Source organism: Curcuma longa, chromosome 7 (assembly GCF_044706935.1).
Source record: "Curcuma longa cultivar G26 ecotype Majalengka, Jawa Barat chromosome 7, ITB_CL_G26_1.1, whole genome shotgun sequence".
Classification (NCBI taxonomy): Eukaryota; Viridiplantae; Streptophyta; class Magnoliopsida; order Zingiberales; family Zingiberaceae; genus Curcuma; species Curcuma longa.
In genome coordinates this window covers 1,079,310-1,103,043 of record NC_133867.1, presented here as the reverse complement: position 1 = coordinate 1,103,043, position 23,734 = coordinate 1,079,310, and the positions used below count along the sequence as shown (strand labels likewise).

The 23,734-nt window shown below is 34.4% G+C and overlaps 1 protein-coding gene across 1 annotated transcript; it reads left to right on the top strand.

Moving 5' to 3' along the window:
- The first annotated feature begins 2,116 nt into the window (after positions 1–2,116).
- LOC141831349 (uncharacterized) lies at positions 2,117–21,132 on the top strand. The gene is made up of 16 exons (XM_074718706.1): positions 2,117–2,549; positions 2,632–2,711; positions 3,498–4,083; positions 4,181–4,479; positions 4,583–4,649; positions 4,739–4,801; positions 7,166–7,229; positions 7,340–7,433; positions 7,503–7,586; positions 7,664–7,753; positions 7,835–7,862; positions 19,836–20,345; positions 20,418–20,479; positions 20,553–20,662; positions 20,727–20,814; positions 20,887–21,132. The coding sequence occupies exons 1-16, from the start codon at positions 2,117–2,119 to the stop codon at positions 21,130–21,132; spliced, it is 2,904 nt and encodes a 967-aa protein (XP_074574807.1).
- Positions 21,133–23,734: the final 2,602 nt, after the last annotated feature.

Genomic DNA, 23,734 nt, shown 5'->3' with positions numbered 1-23,734 from the left:
TGAGTAAAGGCAACGTTGCTTAAGGTTGTTAGTTGATGTCATTTCCACTCGATATCATTTAAAAGGTAAAAAATTATTTATGTCTTATTTATGATTATGTTTGCATGCGTGTGTTTCCTTGGATAGATTTTTGTATAATTAGTGATAAATTTATTTATTACGTTTCTGTTGCTATGATTTATGAAATTAAAATTTTAAATTATGCATATAGAAATACAACATATCCAACCTCAACTCTGGTCAAGGACCTTCCCTAGGTCAGCTTCCCTCCCAAGGTCGGCCATCTTCGAGCCAAAGGAAGCTACAATCAACGGTAGATGCAAGGAACAAGAGGAGAAGCAATAGTTTCTTCTCTACCAAAAGGTATCACTTATTCCTTTCAATTTGGTAATTATTCTAGGGCAATTGTTGTTGTTGGAACATACCACGCCATTAGGTTTGCTGCCCCTTTTTGATAGTGAACTGTTCGACCTTTGAACAGTGGTATGATCACCTTTGTTCAATCTAATTTTTATCGTTAGGTTGCTTCAAGCTGCTGGATACGGAATTGGATCGTAGGTTCTCTCTTGGATAGCTTGTCTCCTTCCTTCGACTAGTATTGAAATGGAGACATAACACGTGACTTAGGGATGTCTTCTCAAGGATATCTCAGCGTGGATATGACTAGAGACAACCTTGCTCAAAGTTACTAGTTGATGCTATTTCCGCTTCGCGTCATCCAAAATGTATAAGTTATTTATGCTCTTATATAAGATTATGTTGGCATGTGTATGTATTTTTGTGTGGTTGTTATACGTAGATAGATTGCTTCTAGCGACCCTACACGATTGGTCTCACGACCATCTGTAAGAAGGTAAATCGAAAAGTTACAGTTGACCACAACGGAGGAGGATATTATTTCGATTTCGTCGAATTGAACCCTTGCCCTCTTCTGCAACTCTACTCCGTCGTAACCAACTTAACTATGCTTTGAGGACTAATTCATGTCGTTCGCTATATAATCCTAAATATGTGAATGAGTGGAGTCAAGCTTAATTATGTTCCTTATTTATTTACTTATTGAACTCAAACTTTTTGTCGAATTTAACTAACAATATTATTATTCTTATAAATTAGATTAAATATTTATCTAATAAATCAAATTTATATTATTTTTCTTATTTATAATATATTTATAATAATTTTAAAATATAAAAATATGTAAATTAGTATAATTTTATATATTTGAATAAAAATAAAAAAAAAATTAAATAAATTTATTCATAAATTGTTCAAGAATTAATTTTCTAATATTTAAATTTATTATATATATATATATTATTGAATAAATATAAATAAATTTTATCAAACTAAATATCAAACTTGTTGACAGTCTAATTTATTTACCCCCTAATCCATCCTACATATGCTTATATAATTGGTGCTATGATTTAATTTAACTTTATGCTTTACCTAGTATAATTTTCTCTTTTGAGTCAATGATAACAGGGCGTCAACCATGATGCTGTATGCTTCAATAATTGTCTTAACGACTAAGTCAAATTAATTCCAATATTTTTTAATTAATTATATTTTATTTGACTTCATCCAGGATTAGTCAATTTTTTTTAAAACAATCTCAAATTCAATCGCACCCCGATGAAAAAGAATATTAAATGCACATAGTGGATTGATATATTTATTCATAAAATGTGATTTTACTTTTAGTGATAATTTATTTAATTTTTTTTAATAAAAAGATTAATCAACCAAATCGAATCGTGCTTGGGACATAATTAAATTAATTATTTTAAATATATTACAGTGAATAAAAATTAAATTTCAATAAAATCAAAATAATACCTTTCACGAAGTTTAGATAATATTTTTTTAATGATCAATTATAAATTTTTAATTTATTATATACGCTGTAGTATTCTCTTGTGCTTCGTGGGCGGGAATCGTGTCACGTGATCGCTCAAATTTCAGTACATCGAGCTTTCCCGCCTCTTTTTCTCCCCCAAAAAAAATGAAACAGCAACAAAACACAAAGTATTCCCTGAAACCCTAGCCTTAAATTCCAGGTCAGGACGCCCGGAGATCGAAATCGTACTACGGGAATTCCCATTGCTCCACCATGGTGGCTCCTCCCTGGCCGGACTACCACTACGCGCCATCCACGGCCCTCGTCGAGCGGGCATGGCACCTCCTCACCGTTCTTTTACGGCTCGGCCGCCCCGCGCCTGCTGCGGAGCTTGCATCTAGATGTGTCCTTGAGTCGGGCGTCGAATTCGTCGAGATCCTCTGCAATATCCCTGGGTCCCCTCTGATGCTAACGGATGACGGCTTCGTCACCCCCTCGGACGTTACCATGGTGGCTTTCCTGCAGTTTTTGTCGACCGGCATTGCTCCATTGGTTCCTAGATTTCCGTTCACGGTTACAACTCAGATGAGAGCGTGCGGTGAGGTATTTATGATGTATACGAGGAAGAGGAAGTTGCAACTTTTGGAGGATGATCTGGTTGAGACGCCAACAGCCAAGAGGAGATTACTATTGCCTGATGGAGGAGGTATGTTAATTAGCAGTTCGTTTTATTGTAGAGTGATCTTTTCTTGTAGCTATCATTAGTGAAATTTCATTTTTGACTACAGATCTCAAAGAATTTGGAGGAAACAAGGAACACTTTAATCAGCTTTGTGTTATGCAAAGTCCCAGAAAAACTACTGCAAAGGTATTATTTTCGTTTTTTCTCAATATGCCCGTAGGCAATTTCACTCCACCAGTCACTTCAATTAATTTGTTTGACACAAAGCATCCTATTTAATTTCCAACACTGAGTTGTGAAGTTGAAATGCCCATTACTAGTTGGCCAAAGTTTTTACCCAACTTTTGCTTATTTGTGTACCAGATCTTTGATATAAAAGGAATCAATAATTCAGCTATCAGTATTACAACAGTTGGATACGATCTTTAGCTGGCTGCCACTTATGTAAGGCACCCGATGCATGGAGAGTGGACACTAGAAATTTCATTTTAGTAAAATTATTTAAGTTTTGTGATTTTCCATGAGATGTTATTATTGTCACTTCCACTCCGTGACCTAGAATTCTATATGGAAGCCAGAAAACTGTCATAAATACCTAGGTGGTAAAACAGGAAATTCAACTATATTAAAGAAAACAGTGGATCTTTTAACATTAACGACTCTTCATTCACAAATACTTTTTGATTGTACTTGTCGAGATAATCCTTCTATTTTTATTTTCCCTTTATTCTGGTTGTCTTAGACTTACTAGATTATCAACAAAGTGACAATTTTTCATTCTATATTTTTTATTGATTGAAGTCAAATTGTATTTCAAGAAAATGGGTTCAGATGATTGCTAATCATGCACAAAATTGTTTCCTCATCCTGCAATCTTAGTTTAACTTTATATTAGCTTGGTCTCATTTTAAGCTTAATAATCCTGTTAGTTTATTTACTTATCCAATCATCATTTATATTCATCCTTTCCAGGCATTGCAGATAAATCATATAGTTCCGGGTATTCCTAACAATGGTACTTTCTCAGTTGGCTCATTTTTGTATGAAAATCTCTCGAAGGTCAATAACCACAAGTTTTCTTTGCCCGTGCAAATTGACTCTGCAAAGACTGCTAGTGCAAAAATGTTCTTCAATAAAATACAACCATTGCCTCTATTTAAGATTACCTCAGATTTCCAGATCAATAAGAAAAACTTGGATGATATTAGAGGTAATGCCAATCTTCACAATGTTAGTATCTCTAATGGAACTGTACATAATCAACGAGATATAGGAATGGCTATGCAGAATTATGTCAAAAACAAACCTGCTAAATTTGAGGATGAAACAGACTCTCTTATAGTGAGATGCTCTCAATCAACTGCTGAGTTTCCCCCTACTATCAAGTTGGATTTAAATGACTTGAAGGATCTTGGAGGACAAATAAATCATGATCAAAATTTCACTGGTCAAACATTAGAGAAATTACATGAAGCAACAACTACTAAAGGAATCTTTTGCCAATCAGAAGCAGGAACTAGCCCCTCACAGAAAAATCCTGAGGGTTTTGTTCCTCCAGGTATTTATCTTCAAATAACATCATTTGCACTCATTTAGTTTAGTAGTTACTTTAGTTATTTTACAATCATAATGATTTGATATTTCCATGACCACAGAGCAGACAGATAAAGTATTGAAACCTTCTGTGGCATGCCAATCAGCTGGCCATCAAGCTGTGCATAATTATGGGAGAAAATCCATGAAATCATATGCTATCGGAACATCAAACTTATGTGGGGAATTTTATCACTCTACTTCACCAAGGTGTTATCAACGAGATGGAACATCCATAAAAGATAATCAGGAAAGTAGTTTTTTAAACTGTATTGTCAAGAAGCAGAAAATGAAGAAAGTTTCCAATATTAATATTGCCGCTAAATATAAGAATGAAGATCCAGTACCCAAGACTCCTAACGTAAGTTCAATTTGTATTAATATCTACAGTTTAGTATGCGTGTTCAAATCAAAGTTTCTGGAGTGATGTGGGCTACAATATTTAGTTTTTAATTTGTCTGTAGAACCACTTGGATTCCAAGTTGCAGCCGAAATTGGAATCTTTCATCATAGAGGAAGAAGAAGGTTCAGGTAGAGAATGAAAATCAATTTGTCATTTTCCACATTACATCACCTATTATTTTGTGTTCTCCTTACCTCTTGTAACCCATGCATTGCAGGTGGATACGGTACTGTGTACAGGGCTCGAAGGAAAAATGATGGAAAAATATTTGCTGTTAAATGTATGATTATCTTATCCTATCCTTCATAATCATTTTGTTTTAAAAGGCCATGAAGTTTCTAGTCCAATTAAACCTTAATCATAGATATTCCACCCTTCAACTTTATTATCATAGAGTAGATAGTTATGCTAGTTTTTACTCTTATGTATTAAACATCAGCCAGTGTGCACTCGAATGATTGAACCAATCAATGTTGTCCTACTTGTCACATGAAACCCCATTTGGTAATTACATTTTTAGTTGAGCAAGAGATAAAAGAAATCCTCACTACTCACTGTAGGCTGCCATCCAAGAATCACTCTGCCATATACCTAGAAGAGCTATTTTTTTTTTTTTTCAAATTTTTCTGCAAGGTGAATGTATAAATGGTGAGTTAGTATGGAACTATATTATCCAAACACCTGTTTCTTTTAAATTGTAAACATTCAGCTCAAGGATGAAGAATAATATCTTATATATTTGTTGAAAATCATGGATTTTGTCAAGCTTATTATAGCTTGACTAGTCATGTTGGTAATGTTTACAAAACTTGTTGATTCCATCATTTTCTTCATATGCTAGTTTGCCAAATCTTTACTTGCTTAGAATAGGAGACCACTGTCCTGGTGATCTAGGTAGTTTTGTTTCTGGAATTTTCTTAGCTTCCTTTGTTAATATAAGAATTTTGGTTCAGCAATTTGAATCATTTACATGTCAAAATTATGTTATATCATTTTCCATGTCAATAATTGCTTATTCATCTATCAACATGAAACACAGCACATACATTATTTGACACATGTGTTTAACACGTGGCATTGCATGATTAACTCATTCATCTATATTATGAAATAACTTAGTTTGCATTTTTATACTTTAAACACATTGTAATTGAACTGTAGCTTTGTGCATGAATAACATTCTTTCAGTTTGCTTTCTATACTATTTTACTTATTTAAAAATATCTAGATCTGTGACTGGCAAGAAATGATATGGTGAAACTTATTTCAGATTTATAAGTAAATGTTTCATAATCCTAAACAGCATCACAGTTAAAATTTTAATGTATGACGATGCAAACTTTTGCCATCTTAAAATGTGTTCAATTCAAGAATACAAACAATGTAAGCTTAATTCCATGTTTGGTCTTAACTGGCTTGTGTCATGTAACGACCCGGCCTGTCCGTCCGTGGGAACTCTCACTCATCCCGACCCCTATTTTTCTGTGGGTCATGGGCCGTCGACCATCGACCGTGCCGTTACCTATTAGGACTTTCCACCCCTGTCCAGTGGATTTTTGCCTTTCCCAAATTCGAACTCTAGACCTGCAGGCTAAAGTACTAAAGTTCCTTGAATCTGGTAACCAAGTGAGCTCTCACTTGGTTACCAGATTCAAGGAACTTTAGTACTTTATAGCCTGCAGGTCTAGAGTTCGAATCTGGGGAAGGCAAAAATCCACTGGGCAGGGGTGGAAAGTCCTAGTAGGTAATGGCACGGTCGATGGTCGACAGCCCATGACCCACAGAAAAATAGGGGTCGGGATAAGTAGAGTTCCCACGGACGGACAGGCCGGGTCGTTACAATAAAAAGGCGCCTTTTTATGTAACGACCCGGCCCGTCCGCCTAAGGGAACTCTACTTATCCCGACCCTTTATTTTTCTGCGGGTCATGGGCCTTCGACCATCGACCGTGCCGTTACCTACTAGGACTTTCCACCCCTGCCCAGTGGATTTTTGCCTTCCCCAGATTCGAACTCTAGACTTGCAGGCTAAAGTACTAAAGTTTCTTGAATCTGACACTTTTTATTGTAACGACCCGGCCTGTCCGCCCGTGGGAACTCTACTTATCCCGACCCCTATTTTTTTGTGGGTCATGGGCCGTCGACCATCGACTGTGCCGTTACCTTACTAGGACTTTCCATCCCTGCCCAGTGGATTTTTGCCTTCTCCAGATTCGAACTCTAGACCTGCAGGCTAAAGTACTAAAGTTCCTTGAATCTGGTAACCAAGTGAGCTCTCACTTGGCTACCAGATTCAAGGAATTTTAGTACTTTAGCCTACAGGTCTAGAGTTCGAATCTGGAGAAGGCAAAAATCCACTAGGCAGGGGTGGAAAGTCCTAGTAAGGTAACGGCACGGTCGATGGTCGACGGCCCATGACCCACAGAAAAATAGGGGTCGGGATAAGTAGAGTTCCCATGGGCGGACGGGCCAAGGTCGTTACATGTCATGTTCAAATTTTCAGTCTTACTGCAGACTTAAAAATTATTATAAATTAATTTGCAATTGTAACACTTTTGTTTATTGTCAATTATTTTTATTGTCATGCACAAGCTTATTTGGATATGTTAGATGGTAATTCATAAGATTGACATTTGCTTGAACAGGTCCCCATGCCAATGCTCCCTTGCAACATGTACACAATGAAATGAGGATGCTGGCACGATTTGGGTAAGAAATAAGGAGGCTTTTTCTATTTTTTAAATGTCTTGCCTTTGGTAGATTGATTTTTGCTTTTGCATCTGTTTTGCACATCTTATTTTTGAACTAATACTCTTCAGAGGAAGGAACTTTGTCATAAAATACGAAGGTTCATTCAAAAGTGGCAATTCAGACTGTTTTGTTCTAGAACATGTTGAGCATGACAGGCCAGAGGTGATTTTAGATTGTTCTCAAATTTCCATGAGATTACATGCATCTACTAATTTTTTAAATACTATTTAGGTCTTGAAAAAGGAGATAACTATATTTGAACTCCAATGGTATGGTTATTGTATGTTTAGAGCCCTTGTAAGCTTGCATAAACAGGTGACAAACCACACCCAAATTTTACATCGATGGACTCTTGCATTTACATTCTATGTTAACTGGAGTTATTTTTTCAGGGAATTGCCCATCGGGATGTTAAACCAGGAAATTTTCTCTTCTCCCGTCAGCATAATAAGGGATATCTTATAGACTTTAACTTAGCCAGTGTTAGTTATTTCACCATTAATTGTTTTTTGCCATGACAAATATAATAAGTTGTAACTAAACTCCATTTCTTGCTGATGCAGGATCTACACCAAAAATTCTTCAAAAATAGTAAGTTTGATCTGTGTTAAAAAATCTATATATTTTCAGTATATTTTAAGCTTCTATTGTGATAGCATAATCCAATGTCATGTTTATATGGTCATACATATTAGAAAACACTGCAACCAACACTATATTACTGCTAAGAGCATGGTAAAGTAAGCTAATGTATCCATTCTGTCGCCACAAAAATATTCCAATAAAATGATCCCTCAATCAAATGTTTATGAACTCATAATTTATCTATTGAAATTGCAATGAAGGTTAGCATTCTTATGGCAATTAATAAAGGATTGAGCTTTTGTCTTATTTGCAAAACCATCAATGATAGTCCTTTGTCTTTAGCTATATGGCTTAGAGTTTCACTTTACCTTGACAATTAATGCTAAAAAAACCTATACCTATGAGAATAAATCTCAATCATATTTGTTATAAGGTTATGTTGTCATTAATAAGTGATTTTAGGAGCCTTTACCACTTGGGTACCTTGATATGTAAAATGGTGTGTTAAAGGTTTGCAAAAACAATCCATCATATCAAAGGCCATATTGGATGCAAAATAGAAAAAGATTATTGCTTACTTTTGGGTTAATGTGGGTAGGAGTTGTTCATAGATTATAATTTTAGGTAAGCAGCAACTTGGAATGTTCAGAACACTTTTGGGGAAGAAATTAATATTAACATAAGTGATGATTTAGAGAAATAATAAACATAAAATGCTTACAAGAAAAAATAATATGTTAGAGAGACTAGAAAAATAGGTATACAATTTCAAAATTTAGTTAAATATAAAAACAATGCAGTATTTTATTATATAAGATTTATAAGGATAAATTGTCTAAGGTAGGTTTAGAGATAGGATAATTATAATATAATAGGTCATTCTATGAAACCATACCCTTATATGCAAATTGAATGATCAAATTGAGAAGAAATTATAGGAGATTCCAATAGAAATTTTTTAGTAGAATACTTATAACTAAAAATGCATACTAATAGATGTAAATGAACATATAGGGAGAGCCTACGAAGAACACAGTTTTACATGGAAGCATTTCTAATTTAAGAAAAGAAATATAACAGACAATTGGTTTAGACTTTATCTTATTTCATGTAACATGTAGCAGAACTCAAGGTGTTTGAAAGTTTGAAGGGCATGACTACCCTTCATTTAATCCTTCATGTGTCTTAAAAGCATTTTTCACTCATTACCAACACTAATCTTAATTTGTGATACTTTTTATATAAGTTAATTTTCAACAAAGATTGGGCTTGTGCCATCAAATCAAGCCTTTCACCAATTTAGATATAATAAACCCATGCTTAACAATGATCTTATTGACTACACAATTATCAACACATTCTTTAGAAGCCATCTTTTTTAGGTGTTAGTAAAGTGGGAATGACACAACAACTCATACTAAGTTTTCTTACTTGCCCATTTAGTTTAGTGTAGCAGGGATTGAAATATCATGCCGAGCTAGTTGAAAGAGAAATATTTCGTTTCGCTCGTCGATCGACATCGGCACAATCCGACAACAGGTTTAGCTGCAGGAGGCATTGTGTGCAGCGGTTATGTGACTTGACGATTGTGTTAGAGTGGACGTGCCACCTTGACGGTCGCACCGGTCGCGTCAAAGGGGTCGTGCGACCTCGATGGCCTCATTGTGACCCTTGAGCCATATCGGAGGGATCATGCGATCTCGTGTTAGTGTCAAGGTCGCGCATGCCTATGTCGATGTTGCGCGCATCGAGGGAAAAATTGAGTTTTTTTAAATAAAATTGAATTTGGATTAACTCAATTAACTAGGATAATTCAAAAGAGGCTTAATTAAACCCTAATAAAATTATCTAATTAATTATATATTTTATTTAAACCTTAATAATTTTTTATTTATTTACCTCTTAATTATGTTATTATTTTTTTAATGAATTTAATCAACCCCTAACCTAAATAAATAATCAAATATATTTCCTAAAATTTTAATTATTCCATTAAAATATATAAAAATTTATTTAAATTTCTAATAAAATTTTATATATTTCTAAAACTCTCCATGAGGGTTGCAATGTCGTGATGACCTCCACGAGTTATTGCAGACATAATTTTATTATTTTTTTGGTTTAGTTAATTTTTTATTTTTTAAATATGTATTTTTTAAAAAACAAACTATTATTAATAGTTATAAAATATTAAAAATTATTTCAAAAATTTTAAATAATTTTAAAATTTAATAAATAATTTATAAAATACTTTACTTTTTAAAAATAATTTTAAAATTAATTATAAATTTAAAATAATCTAAAAATTTGAAGAAAATATAATTCTTAAACATTTCAAATAAATTTTTTAAAATTAAAAATTTACAAATACATTCAAAAAAATAATTTAAGATTTTCAAAATTTTAAAATTATTTTTAACCTTTCAAATGATTTTTATAATTTTAAATTTAATTTTGAATTTTAAAAGTTACTTTTTTAAAAATATTTTTATAAGAATTTAATAAGTATTATCTTATGAGAAAATATTAAAATATAAATTCAACATCTCAACATATAAAGCATATTTAATAATCAAATATTTATAAAATTAATATACATTTATATTTAAAATTTTAAAAATATTGAAACTATATCGATACGACACGATACCGAAATCGTATCGTTCCAGTCCGAGGCTGAAACCTCGGCATGGGTCGAGATTTTAAATCTTGCAGTGTACTTTAGAGGATTTATTTGATAGTGTGGGAGGTTAAATAATTGTGACTTCGAGATGAAATTTATAATGTATTGGATTATACAATTGACTTTGAGATAAAATCTATAATGTGTTGGATCATACGTATAGGAGGGAATTCATCAAGTAATTGCATGGGAGTTGTCTTGGAACCCATTTAGGATCTTTTGAACACCATGGGAATGACTTTTAGTTGAGGCATTATGGTTGGCAGTGAGGTCTTATGCCATTGAGTCTATCGTTACTTTTGTCTCCATCCGTTTGTCAAATTGGAACAATGTGGGAATGCTAAGATCAAGCTGCCTTGGTTGTTGTTTTAGGTTTGGGTTTAGTTTCACTAGAATTGGTTTGGTACAATATAATATTTTGCCCATTATTTTGAAAAAAAAAAAAAAAAGTAGGTTTTTTCAATAAGGAAAAATGTTGAGTAATAGAGAGATCGTAAAGCTAAAGATCGATTGAGGATGATAACATTTATTGGAAAAATGTTGCAACTATATTGTGTTGGTATATAGACTTATTTCAATAAGGACCAAACACTTCTACATCATATGAAAGGTTGATTTATCCATATCACCATCTTGGGATTTGGATGACCTAGATCTTACAAAGGTCTTGTGTGGAATCACATTCTGTTGGATCGAAAGCGCTAGAGGGGGGGTGAATAGCGCTCGCGGCTATTTCGTTCTTTTCGGAATCTTACGAGTAAAACAAACGCAGCGGAATAAAAAATTAAAGACAAAACAAAGATTCAGAGATTTACTTGGTTCGGAGCCTTGAACGACTCCTACTCCAAGGCCCGCGATCGTTGATCGCTTTCGATGGGCAATAACTATAAATATTCTTTATACAATAAGCTATAATAAAATTATACCAGTACTTAAGAAATGAAGAAGGTTGTTCTTCGATTGAAGCCTCCTTTAAGCAGAACGTTGGAAGCAAGGAATGTTAGAGAAGGAAGCCAATCTCCTTCACGAAATTTCTCCACAGCAGCACGTTGATGAAGGCTTGAAAATGACTTCGTTGGCAGCACTTTTTAAGGAAAAGAGTTTAAAAGATTCAATCTGTTCGCTGCACGTTTAAGGGAAGAAGGAAAAAAAAATTGATCCTCTCATCGCTGCTGCCACCCTTGCTTTTATAATGGGTTCATTGCGCTTTAAGCTTTCCACGTTGCCCCAAGATCCGGTTTGCACGCATGGACCATATCTTGCATTCACGGTAAAAATTAGCAATCCAAAGTAAGATATGCATCCACGGTATAATATTATCAAGCCACGGTAGACCATGCAGGTGGTAATCCATGCAGGTGGTAAACCATGCATCCATGATGAGCATTAACAATCCAAGGCACACCATGCATCCATGATGAGCATTAACAATCCAAGGCAAACCATGCATCCATGATGAGCATTAACCATCCAAGGCAAACCATGCATCTACAGTGAACCATGCATCTACAGTGACCCATGCATGCATCCACGGTAACCTATGCATTAAGGTTTATCCTTGCATCCAAGTTTATCAACAGTAAACCTTGCATCCATACGTGGATCTTATGCAAGGCGTTCAAGGCACCTCGGACTTTGTTCATCCGAAACAAATGTTGCATTTTGGTCCTTGTAAAATATGTTAATCCCAAAAACAAACCTGCAACATAAAGTTAGGACATAAAAAATTATAGACAGCCTTCGGACTGTCTGGGTCTGACTTCGGATTTCCGTCCGGAAATCCTAGGTCGACCCGACGCCTACTGTTCCCTCTACGGGGAACGCGTCCTCACCTACTCCCCTCAGGAGAGATTACCTGATGCCAGTACGATCCTCCAGATCGACTGGACTTTTGCTCGGCGCTCGATGCTCCCGGACTTTCTGCTGGACTTCCGTTTTCCGGCTGGTCCAGTCTTCCACCTGGTTCGCGACACCAGGACTTTTCACCTAGGGTTACCACCCCCTAGGACTTTTGCCTGAAGCACTCGACCCACCAAGACTTTTCGCATAGGGTTACCACCCCCTATGACCTAGGGTTACCACCCCCTAGGGTTTTCCCTTTGCCTAACCGCAGCTAGGACTTTTGCCTAAGTACACTTAGGACTTTCCTGCAAACTCATTCAAACCGTTAGATCACAAATGGACTTAACTTTGAATCCCTTTGCCATAATCAAAACCTGGGTTCGATCGTCGGATGCTTCCCGCACCAACACATTCATGTAATTGTTATTGTTGATAACTACCTTGCATGACTTGTTTCTACACTATTTTTTTCACATATCGTCTAACATGAGTATATACACGATGCAGTACACTACATGAAGTTTTATAATCTATCTCACCCCTTGAGTCTCTTGTGGTTCATTTAAGAGTTTAACCACTTTACTATTATATTTGAGAATTGTTCTAAGACAATCACCTTAGATATTATCTTATTTATTTGATAAATAAAATTCATTATTTGAGTGCTCATTCTATATGTATGTGATTTGATTTTAAACTCAATTAACGTAAAGCTAAACATCGATTGAGGATGATAACATTTATGGGAAAAATGTTGCAACTATATTGTGTTGGTATATAGACTTATTTCAATAAGGACCAAACACTTCTACATCATAGGAAAGGTTGATTTATCCATATCACCATCATAGGAAAGACAATGATGATTTTTTAAAAGCAAGGACTGATGTTATTAGAAAATGGAAATGCTCTAAAATTAATTAAGCTAACTAAATTTAACAAAATAAATTTCAATGATGAATGCGGATATCGAGTTGATGTGAGCCTTTTTCCCGTAAAGTTTACACCATATAGTTCCTAAAAAGGTGGAGTATCATGGTAAAACTCTATTCCTAGTGTGAGAATCCAGAAAGGAAGTTTTCTTTTATTTATTTTGTGTTGCTTGCTATAGAATAATAATTTTTTTTTAATATTTGGACTTATTTGGATTAGGAATCTTGATAGGAAGATAATTTTTACAACTTTTGAAGAGGGTGCCATACAACTAGAGAAGGGAGATCTTTAGCTCTCGATGACACAGAGGTAGGGATTGTGTCTAGGGTATTACATAAAGGTGGCATGACATCTCGAGGTTGTTGTTAGAGCAAGAGGTGTTGTTAGAGTAGGAGGCCTAGGCTATAAGATGTTTAAGGTTGTACTGAGGAACACCAATGTTGAGTAGTTATGGTGGCTGATAATGCAATAGTTTGTCACCAAGGATTATAGTATAATGCTTACAATGATGAAGTAGAATTTAACGATTGCTTGCGAAGGTGAAAAAGTGGAGTCAAATGGGTTGTGATCAACAACTTCCAAGAGCAATACATTGGGTGTTATAGTTGTTGGTTGGGGAATCAAATAGAACGTCTTCTTTAGGTCAATAATAGTACACAAATGCTACTGAGGTTGCATGAATTGCTCCCCAACCAACAACTATTATTGAACTATTAGTAACAATCATTAAACAACTCAAAAATAGAATTTGAATTTAAATTATTACATTATTATCATTTTATGATTGTTGATACTTATTTAAGAAAAGGATGAATGATGTTTTATCTTTAAAAATTAAAATTGTTGTAAAGTATAACATTTTACTATAAGAGTAGATTGAATTATGTGCAAAATTGTAAAACAATGCAAATGATTAATTAATCATTAATCAGTTAAATATTTCTTTTTAAAAAATAAGGTGCTTAATGGTTGTGTTTGATTGTGGCATCGGTTAGGGGTGGATGAAGTTGTTGGCAATATGCAGAGGGGATGCTAATTGATTCTATAGGGATTGAAGGGAAGAAAAAAAGGCATAGTGTCATACTGAAGTGGATTTTTTGCGTAGGAAAAATCTCATAAAAAATATTATTATCTCTAAAGTTAATATTATATAAGATAATATTATTTGTAAAATGATCCCAAAAACTAAGTAAAATAGTTGATCCAATTTAAAAATAACAAACTATAAATTAAAAATAACAATCATTAGACAACTCAAAAATAGAATTGAATTTTAAATTATTATGTTATTATCATGTTATGATTGTTAATACTTATTTAAGAAAAAGATGAATGATGTTTCACCTTTAAAATTTAAAATTTGTGTAAAGTATAAAATTTTACTATAAGAGTAGATTTAATTATGTTCAAAATTATAAAACAATACAAATGTTTAATTAATCATTAATCAATTAAATATTTCTTTTTAAAAATAAGGTGCTTGATGGTTGTGTTCGATTGTGGCATTGGTCAGTGGGCGAATGAAGTAGTTGGCAACGTGTGTAGGTCGCAGAGGGGGCGCGGATTGATTCTATTGGGACTAGAGGGTAGAAAAAGACAAAGTATCATGTTGAACTAGATTTTTTTGCTTAGGAAAAATCTTACAAAAAATATTATTATCTCAAAAGTTAATATTATATAAGACAATATTATTTGTAAAATGATCCCAAAAACTAAGTAAAATAGTTAATCCAATTTAAAAATAACAAACTATAAATTCAAAAATAACAATCATTAGACAACTCAAAAATAGAATTTGAATTTTAAATTATTATGTTATTATCATTTTATGATTGTTAATACTTATTTAAGAAAAAGATGAATGATGTTTCACCTTTAAAAATTAAAATTATTGTTAAGTATAAAATTTTACTATAAGAGTAGATTGAATTGTGCAAAATTGTAAAACAATACAAATGTTTAATTAATCATTAATCAGTTAAATATTTCTTTTTCAAAAGAAAAAAATGATGCTCAGTGTAATGTGTAGATGGAGTTTAGGAAAAATATTACTCAACGTGATAACAATAATTTAATTATTTTGAGTAATACTAATTATATAATTTTGTATAAAATTTAATGAAAGGACATAATTCTTATAGTTAGCCTAAATAGTTGAGCAAATATGATTAATGATGATAAGAAATTGCATTTTTATTTTAAGAAAAATAGTTAGGTGAAATTTAAGAATAATAATATATGTGTTTTCACAAAGATAGAATGAAAAAAGTGTTGGAATAATGCTCCTAAGTGGTTGATTTGGTATTAATATGCATTAAGTGTGTAGGGACTTGATAAAGGGCATATGTAGCTTGCGAAACTTGTGATTCGATAAGGTTGAGTTGTTATGGATGATTTAATACAGTTAAGTTGGATGAATTATGATTGATGATTTAGAGGTCTATAATGAGGTAGACTTGAAGGTAATTGATAAAGGATGGCTTGAAGCATCCGAGGGAATGAAAATTCCTAATGAAGTGTGTAGGGCCGAAGTATACGATAAAAGGGGGATGAATATCGCTCATTTAAAATCTTTCTTTTCTTTTATAAAACCAAGACAGAGACTAAAATAAAAGACTCGAACGATTATTTGGTTCACAGTCTAATGATTGCTACTCCAAGACCTACAATCTCTTAGACCGTTTCCAATTGGACAATCCACTAATGCTCTCCTTTCTGAAAACATTCGGAGGAGGAAAGCTCGTACAAAAGATGATGAAGATAATAACAAGTTACTATCCCCTTTAATGTAAATACAATAATGAAGTTACCGACAACTAAGGAATGTAACTTTGTAGTAGGTTGTCAGAGTCTCTTGGCGTGTTGATAGCAGTACTTGCACGAACAAAATAGTAGGACAGAAAGATAGATTGTTGAGAAAATTGATGCAAAATCTTGAATATTGAGACTTCTTTTATATGTTTTATTCAGTTGATTGAACTCCTTTTAGTCGATTGAACCATCAAGGCAATCGAACCTCCTCTTTCCTTGTGTTCTCCGATCTGATCTGATTAATTCTATGAAATCTGCTTATCTAGTCAATTGATCCACTTTATTTGTTGACTGCTCCTTCAGAATTTTCTTTGTTGATCGATTTGATCTCATCCGATTTGTTCTTTCCAAAATTATTTGGTCGATTGATCATCTTGATCAGGTCTCTGTTTCCATTTGGGTTTGATCATGATTTGATATGTGCTTATTTGGTTGGATCGGTCGATCCAACCCTTTGATTTCGAATAACTTTATTTTTCCTACAAAACAAAGTTAACACAATACAAAGATATAATTCCTGTAAAACAGAGTTAGAATAATTTATGTATGCACAGATTATCTGACAATTCAGACTGCTTGATTTCGACTTAGAAACTTCTGGTGGTTTCTTCAGTCGGATCAACGCCTAAGGTTGTCTCAACTGAGACATGTCCTCATTGTCTCTCAATCTGATAGAAGTAATAATGTAAAACATTGTACTTAGATTGACCAAATTCACTAATCCGGTCGATCGTGCTCGATCGATTAAAAATCTTATTTCGGTCACATTTGCTTGGAGTTCACTCCTACCAGACTTCTCATTACAATAAGGTTCACTTTCTTAGGATTTTCCTCTTATTTGGAGTTTACTCCTCCAAGACTTCTTACTACCTAAGGTTTACTCCCTTAAGATTTTCCTCTTGCTTGGAGTTCATTCCTCGTAGACTTCTCACTACTTAAGGTTCACTCCTTTTGGATTTTTTCTCTTGCCAAATATTCGATTATCCTTGACTTGTTTTAGCTTTTTCCTTGCTAGACATCTTGTCTGAACTTTTTCCTTGTTAGTCATCCGGTCAACTTTGACTTGATTAGATTTGTCAACTATCTGATCAACATTGACTTACTTAGACTTCTCACTAACTTGGCCAACTTTGACCCATTCTATTAAATATGTTATCAAACAAATATCAAAATTTTAGAGGTTTATTGCATCAACAAAGTGAACTCTAAGATGAGAAGCATATAGTGGTTGTTAGTTTGACTGCTTGTAATGAGGTGAACTCGTAGGCAGTTAGAGAAGGATGACTCGGAGAATCTAAGGGATCATAGTCTTCTTGAGAGGCATACTTTATGGTAACTTGCTAGGAGGTGGATTTTGTTAGCGAACATGTTAATGCAATCATGCTCTTAGTGATAGGAATTAATAGTGAGTTTGATATTTGGGCAAAGAATTTAAGTTAGAATTTCTATGTATTTGCTATGTGTATGAAGTTGTGTAGAACTTGGTTAATAGACATATGGAGATGATTTTGTGTGACCAAGGTTGATGAAGACTTGATGGTTTAAGGTTCGCAAGAGATCAGAGAGGATGATATTGAGATATCTGAAGGATCTTAAGATGAGGAGTATCAAGGTGCAATTGAGTCAGAGGAAGCAAACTACGTAAGTGAAACGTGAATGATGACATGTGGAGCTAGCTAATGGCTTGGTAAATCTAAGGGATGAGTATTTGATAGGAGATGACCTTGTGGTAAATGAGTTGTTAGGTAAAAGTTTTGATTGGGTTGAGAATTGAGGGACTTGTACCGGGAGCAAGGCTAAATGAATTGGATGTTCATGCACAAACTTGATGTTTGATTCGATAAAGCCCATTTTTGTTTGTTTAATAACAAAAAAATATAAAAAAAAGCTTAACACTAGTAAGCTTGGTTCTTTAACGTTCATGAATAATTTATAAATAAACTTATTTATTAATTTGTTTAAAATTTAATTATAAATTTATTTTTAAATTCAAATATAAATATATAAAATTTTATAATCTTAAATTATTTATAATATGCTAAAAATAAAAAATAATATAATTTTCATGTATTAGATAAACATTTAACCTAATTTATAAGGATAAAAACATTGCTAATGGAGCTCGATAAGAAGCTCAGCTCGTGCTCGATAAGATTTTTAATAAACAAGCTTAAATAAGGTCAATAAGTAAATAAATAAGATTGAACACAATTAAGCTTGACTCGACTTGTTTACACCCATGTCTGAGAGAGAGTAGTTTTCAACTTACACGAAGACTCGATCATTAAGATGGTTGTAGTCGACGATGCAGTCGATTGATGATTGAGTCAACCAAGTAGTTGACTTAAGTGGATCAATTAGTGAATATAATATTTTTTTATTTGCGACTGAGTTGCTTCGATAGTCAAGTGATGATGTATTCTAATTTTCTCATTATGGTTGAATTGATAGGTAGTCAACTCAAGCTAATTAGCTGTCAAATAGAGTATTTTTGTTTGTTGTTGAGTTGACTAGATAGTCAATTGATCTGGAATAAATTTGATGGTAACTTCCAATCGACTGAAAACATAGTAGAAACATTGGAGATAGTCATTGACTTGATGAGGCAGAATGACAATTGTAGGATGGCCTAAACTTGAGTTGACACAAAGCATTGACAAAGTTGATGACCAGTAGACAAGAGAGCCATGACCGTAGACAAGAGAACCATGAGAGGTTACAACTGAATTTGAGTAAAGCCATCAATCAAAGGACAATAGTTTTATAGGTCCTAGATCCACATGGATTGGTGGTTCTGTGTGGAGAATAAAAGAAGCTAGAGAAGTCAAATACAAGTAGGTAGATATTTGGATGAATTGTTGTTGCTCCATGATTGGTGGCTTTGTGTGGTGTGCTAGGTGATTATGAGAAAAATACAAAGAAGGAAGTTGATGGATTGGAAGAAGGCTTTAATACCAGGTAGAATTTATAAGAAAGAAAATATTGCACTATCGTTGTGAGATAATTATTACATATGTAGACTTGTAGATTCATGATAAGATAACTTTTTTTTTTAAAAAAAATGAGGCTAGGTCCACTATACTAATAACCATATTAATCTACTCTAACACTTTTCATAGTCAGATAAGATCTAGTTCACTAGACTAATAAACCTATTAATCTACTACCTTTAATACTTTTTCTAGAGCTTAATGAAGGGATTAGATTTATGTGGTCCATGTCAAATAGTTGAGACAAAGACAAAATTAATTAATTAATGATGATGATTTTTGTTTTTAATTGTTGAACAATTTTAATTGAATTTTTGACTCATCCTCTTCATATTATACTAAGGATACTGACTAGTTCATATAATAAATAATTTTTCAATAAAATAAATATTTTAGAGGTTAGCTTTTGAATGTGCATATGTTGTGTTCCAGATTTACTCGATAGACGAACTAAGAAGGAAGATTATCTATCTTTAGGCGAACCTCAGATACCTAGATTACCTAAAAAAAAGGAAACAATATTTCAAATACCATGCACCAATTAGAGGAATATAATCTTGCAATTTAGCTTGTTGGATGTTCAAGTCAACTTTGATGATTATCATAAATTGGCTTGGAGCTGGGAGTATTGTCTTATTGTTTTTTTTATTATGTACAATAGTTTAGAACACTATCATCTAATCAAGAGTTAACACTATTTTTTCTGCTGATTGATAATAGGTAAAACAGAGATTGGTTGTAACATAAAATTAGATCCAGCGTCACAAAATTTGAAATCCTTTTCACCAAAACAACCAAAGAGAGTAACAAAGGATGGAATTTTGGTCAATGGAACTGAGGAAGTTGATGACTTGAAATCCCATCCATCAAGAATCTCGAGGAAGAAAACTGAGAGAAATCCAGTGGCCAAAATTGGCAACAAAAGTAAATGTTGCAATAAAGCTGCTGATATTTCCGGTGTAACTTCAGCAAGAGATCCCACTAGTACAAAAACACCTGTTGATAAATTGAAGCAACCTATTCCTTGTAAAGGGAGGAAGGAATTGATTAACTTTTTGCACGAGGCAATGCAAACTCCTGATCACAAGGGATCAACAGCTCCTGCTTCTCAGAGGAAAAGGGTGGCTGCTCCTTTGGGTAAAGTGGAAAGAAGGCTAGTAACTGTAACACCAATGCCGTTGCATTTTGATGGAAATGCTGTTGCTGGTGCTTGCATGCTTGATCCTAAAAGTAAGTGTTAACATCGATAAGCATAAAACTTGCATATTTATTCAAATGATACTGAATTTCTGATGTTCCTAGAAAATGGAAAGCACAAGAGAGAGGGTCCTTGCGTTGGAACCAAGGGCTTTAGAGCTCCAGAGGTTAAGGTTCACTTGCGTGCTAATAATCTTTCCATTATGTTAGTCTGGTCATCTCATAATTATGTTAAAACAGGTTTTGTTCAAGTCAAGTCACCAAGGCTGCAAAGTGGATGTCTGGTCTGCCGGTGTTACATTACTATACTTAATGATGGGAAAGACGCCCTTTGGTGGCGATCCAGAGCAGTGAGTCTACTGATTAATGTCATTTGTCTTTAGCTGTTGCTTATGTTGGCCTTATCAATTCCAGGAACATTAAAGATATTGCAAAATTGAAGGGGAGTGAGGATTTATGGGAAGTGGCTAAAATTCACAACACTGAGTCTTCTTTTCCTCAGGTTTCATCAGCTAACCATTTAATTCAATCGAGCATGAAACAAGCTCTTTGAGTAACAATGTGCATATTGCAGGAATTGTATGATGTTAGATGGTTGCGATCCTTGGAATTGAAAGAGTGGTGTATTCTAAACACCAGGAGACCAGAGTTTATCGAGGCAATTCCAGATTCGCTGTTTGATCTGGTGAATAAGTGTTTGACAATAAATCCTAGGTGCAGGATCGCTGCTGACGAAGCTCTGGCGCATGAGTTCTTTGCTCCCTGTCATGAAAGCTTACGAAGGCAACGAATGCTGCGAAGGGAGGCTGCGCTGCCCTAGAATGTCGTACAAGCCATCTTTTGGAATTAGCCAAACCTTTTTTCGCAGCGTTCCTGTCTGGCTCGCAATACAAAAATGTATAGTCTGAAAGGTTTAAACTCAACCACTTTCCATTGCCTGTTGGCTGACTAATACATATCTTGTAGTACAGTTACGATGATGGAGAGCTAATTAATCAAAATAGAGTTATTGCGGTGTTTAATTATCATTCCCTATATGTAATTTTTTTTTGGTTGAGATCCCACTAAATAATCATGCAAATCCTTCCCCTTGTGTATTAAATCAGTAATTATTGTATTGCTAAATGGAGATAGTAAAGTCAATTTATGTACTTCGCAATTTCCGTTCTAGCAAATATTGTAAATTTAATTGTGTAGGTAGAGGTGTTAATTTGGATGGGTTAGGTGGATTCAAGTTTGATTGAAATAAAAATATTATTAAAAAATTTTAATCTGAATTTGATTTGAATTAGAACTTGAAATTAATTTAAAATTCTAAATTTGAGTTTGAATTTATATAACTCGCCTAACTTGCTTAATCATAATTTTTTATTTTTATTTTAATATTTTATTATCGTCATATTAATATTATATAAAATATCTTAATTTTTAAAATAAAATTTGATTTAATATTTAAAAAAAATCTCCTAAATGTTAAATCCAAATCAATCTGGGTTGATCCAAACTTGATTCGAATTTGATTCGAATTTAAACTAATCCAAAATCTCTAACTTGAACTTGACTCGAATTTGAAAAATTTCAATCCTAATTTGATTTTTTCAAGTTAAGTTGGGTTAGGTTGGCAGGTTGGGGCAATTTTTGACACCCCTTACGTGTGGATGTCTACCAGATGGCTTAAGATGTGACCTCAAGTTTTCACGATTTCGAAAAGATCAAGTCTTTGTGGCTTTTGGGTACATCCCCTGATCAAGTTTTTCTCCCCCCAAGACGGGTCAAGCATGGTGTTCTTGTTTTTTGCATTCTTGTGATCTCTCTAGTTCCGGGGGATTGAGTTCCTCTCTTAGAACGGGTTGAGCATGGTGTTTTGATTTTTTGTATTTCTATCTCCTCGACTCTGTGGTATCGAGTTCCTTTCCCAAGATGGGCTGAACATGGTGTTCTGGTTTTCTACATTCTTGTTATCTCCTTGACTTTGTGGGATTGAGTTCCTCTCTCAAGACGGGGCGAGTATGGTGTTTTGGTTATGCATTCTTGTTATCTCCTCGACTTTGTTGGATTGAGATTCCTCTCCTAGGACGAGTCCAACATGATGATTTGGTTTTTTGCATTCCTGCTATTTCTCCGACTCTGTGGGATTGAGTTCCTCTCTTAGGACGAGTAGAGCATGGTGTTTTGATTTTTTGCATTCTTAATATCTCCTTAGCTCCATGGGATCGAGTTCTTCTCCCAGGATGGTCAAGCATGGTGTTTTGGTGTTATGCATTCCTACTATTTCATCAAATCCATGAGATCGAGTACGTCTCCCTGGACGGATTGGATTTGGATTATGATATCTCCATTTTGATGTCCTGGTATACTGATGACACGATGAGTGTTTTGGTGTGTGGGTATTGTTTCTATTATCCCCTAACTCCGTGGGATTGAGTCCCTCTCCTCGGACAGGTCGGATCTGGGTTTTGATATTTTGTTATCCCTGGACAGGTGTGGATTAGTATTCTAGGACTTCTATTCCAGTGTTATGGTATTTTGATGTCAGGAGGAGTGTTTTGGGGGTGCGATCAGTATTCTCCTAACTCTGTGGGATCGAGCTCCTCTCCCTAGATGGGCCAAAATTAATTTTTTGGTGCACTGATTTTCTATTATCCCAGGACAAGTCAGATCTCTGTTCGACTATTCCTGTTATCCTCCAACTCTATGAGATTGAGGCCCTCTCTTGGACAGGTTGGATTTGGATTCTAGTATTTCTATTTCGATGTTCTAGTATTCTAATGACATGATGGGTGTTTTTGTGTTTGAGTATCTTTATTACTCTCCAACTTTGTAGGATCAGGCTCCTCACACTGGGTGGGTTTCCCTCAGATTCAAATGTTGGAACTAGTTTAGTTCGGCGAGTAGTGAATCTCATGAATTGGCTTAGGTTGAACAGAAAGAATGGTCTAATAGTTTGTTTGATACTATGGATAAACAGTATAAAGGATCTTAAGGCATTGTCGCCGACGATCATACCCACTTGTTATGAGAATGATGTAGGACCTTTCTACCAGTCCAATAGTGGTAGAAGTATCTTGTAGTAGAACCTAAGAAGAGCACGGAACATCTCCGAAGAGAGAGTGCTGGTGTAGAGAGCATCAGATGATCGAACTAAGATTTTGATAATGACAAAGGGTTCAAGTTAAGCTCGTGAAGTTTGCTAATGAGCTGATCTGAGTGTGTAGGTAGCACAGGGAAGTCCTAGTTGTGGTTAGGCAAAAGAAGTCTTAGTCCGGAGGATTTGGCAAGGAAGTCTTGGTCAGGAGGACTGAGCAAGGAAGTCTTGGTCAGGGGGACTACGCAAGGAAATCCTGATCAGGAGGACTGGGCATGAAGACTTGGTAGATCAGATCATCAGGCGAGAAAGTCTAAGCGGGTTTGGAGGATTGGAC

What these genes read in the sequence shown, in the direction of transcription:
- LOC141831349 (XM_074718706.1), top strand. Translation starts at nt 2,117, where the DNA reads ATGGTGGCTCCTCCCTGGCCGGACTACCACTACGCGCCATCCACGGCC. An exon ending in TAGACTTTAACTTAGCCAGT is followed by an intron (nt 7,754 to 7,834) that starts GTTAGTTATTTC and finishes TTGCTGATGCAG; the next exon opens with GATCTACACCAAAAATTCTT. An exon ending in CCAAAAATTCTTCAAAAATA is followed by an intron (nt 7,863 to 19,835) that starts GTAAGTTTGATC and finishes GATTGATAATAG; the next exon opens with GTAAAACAGAGATTGGTTGT.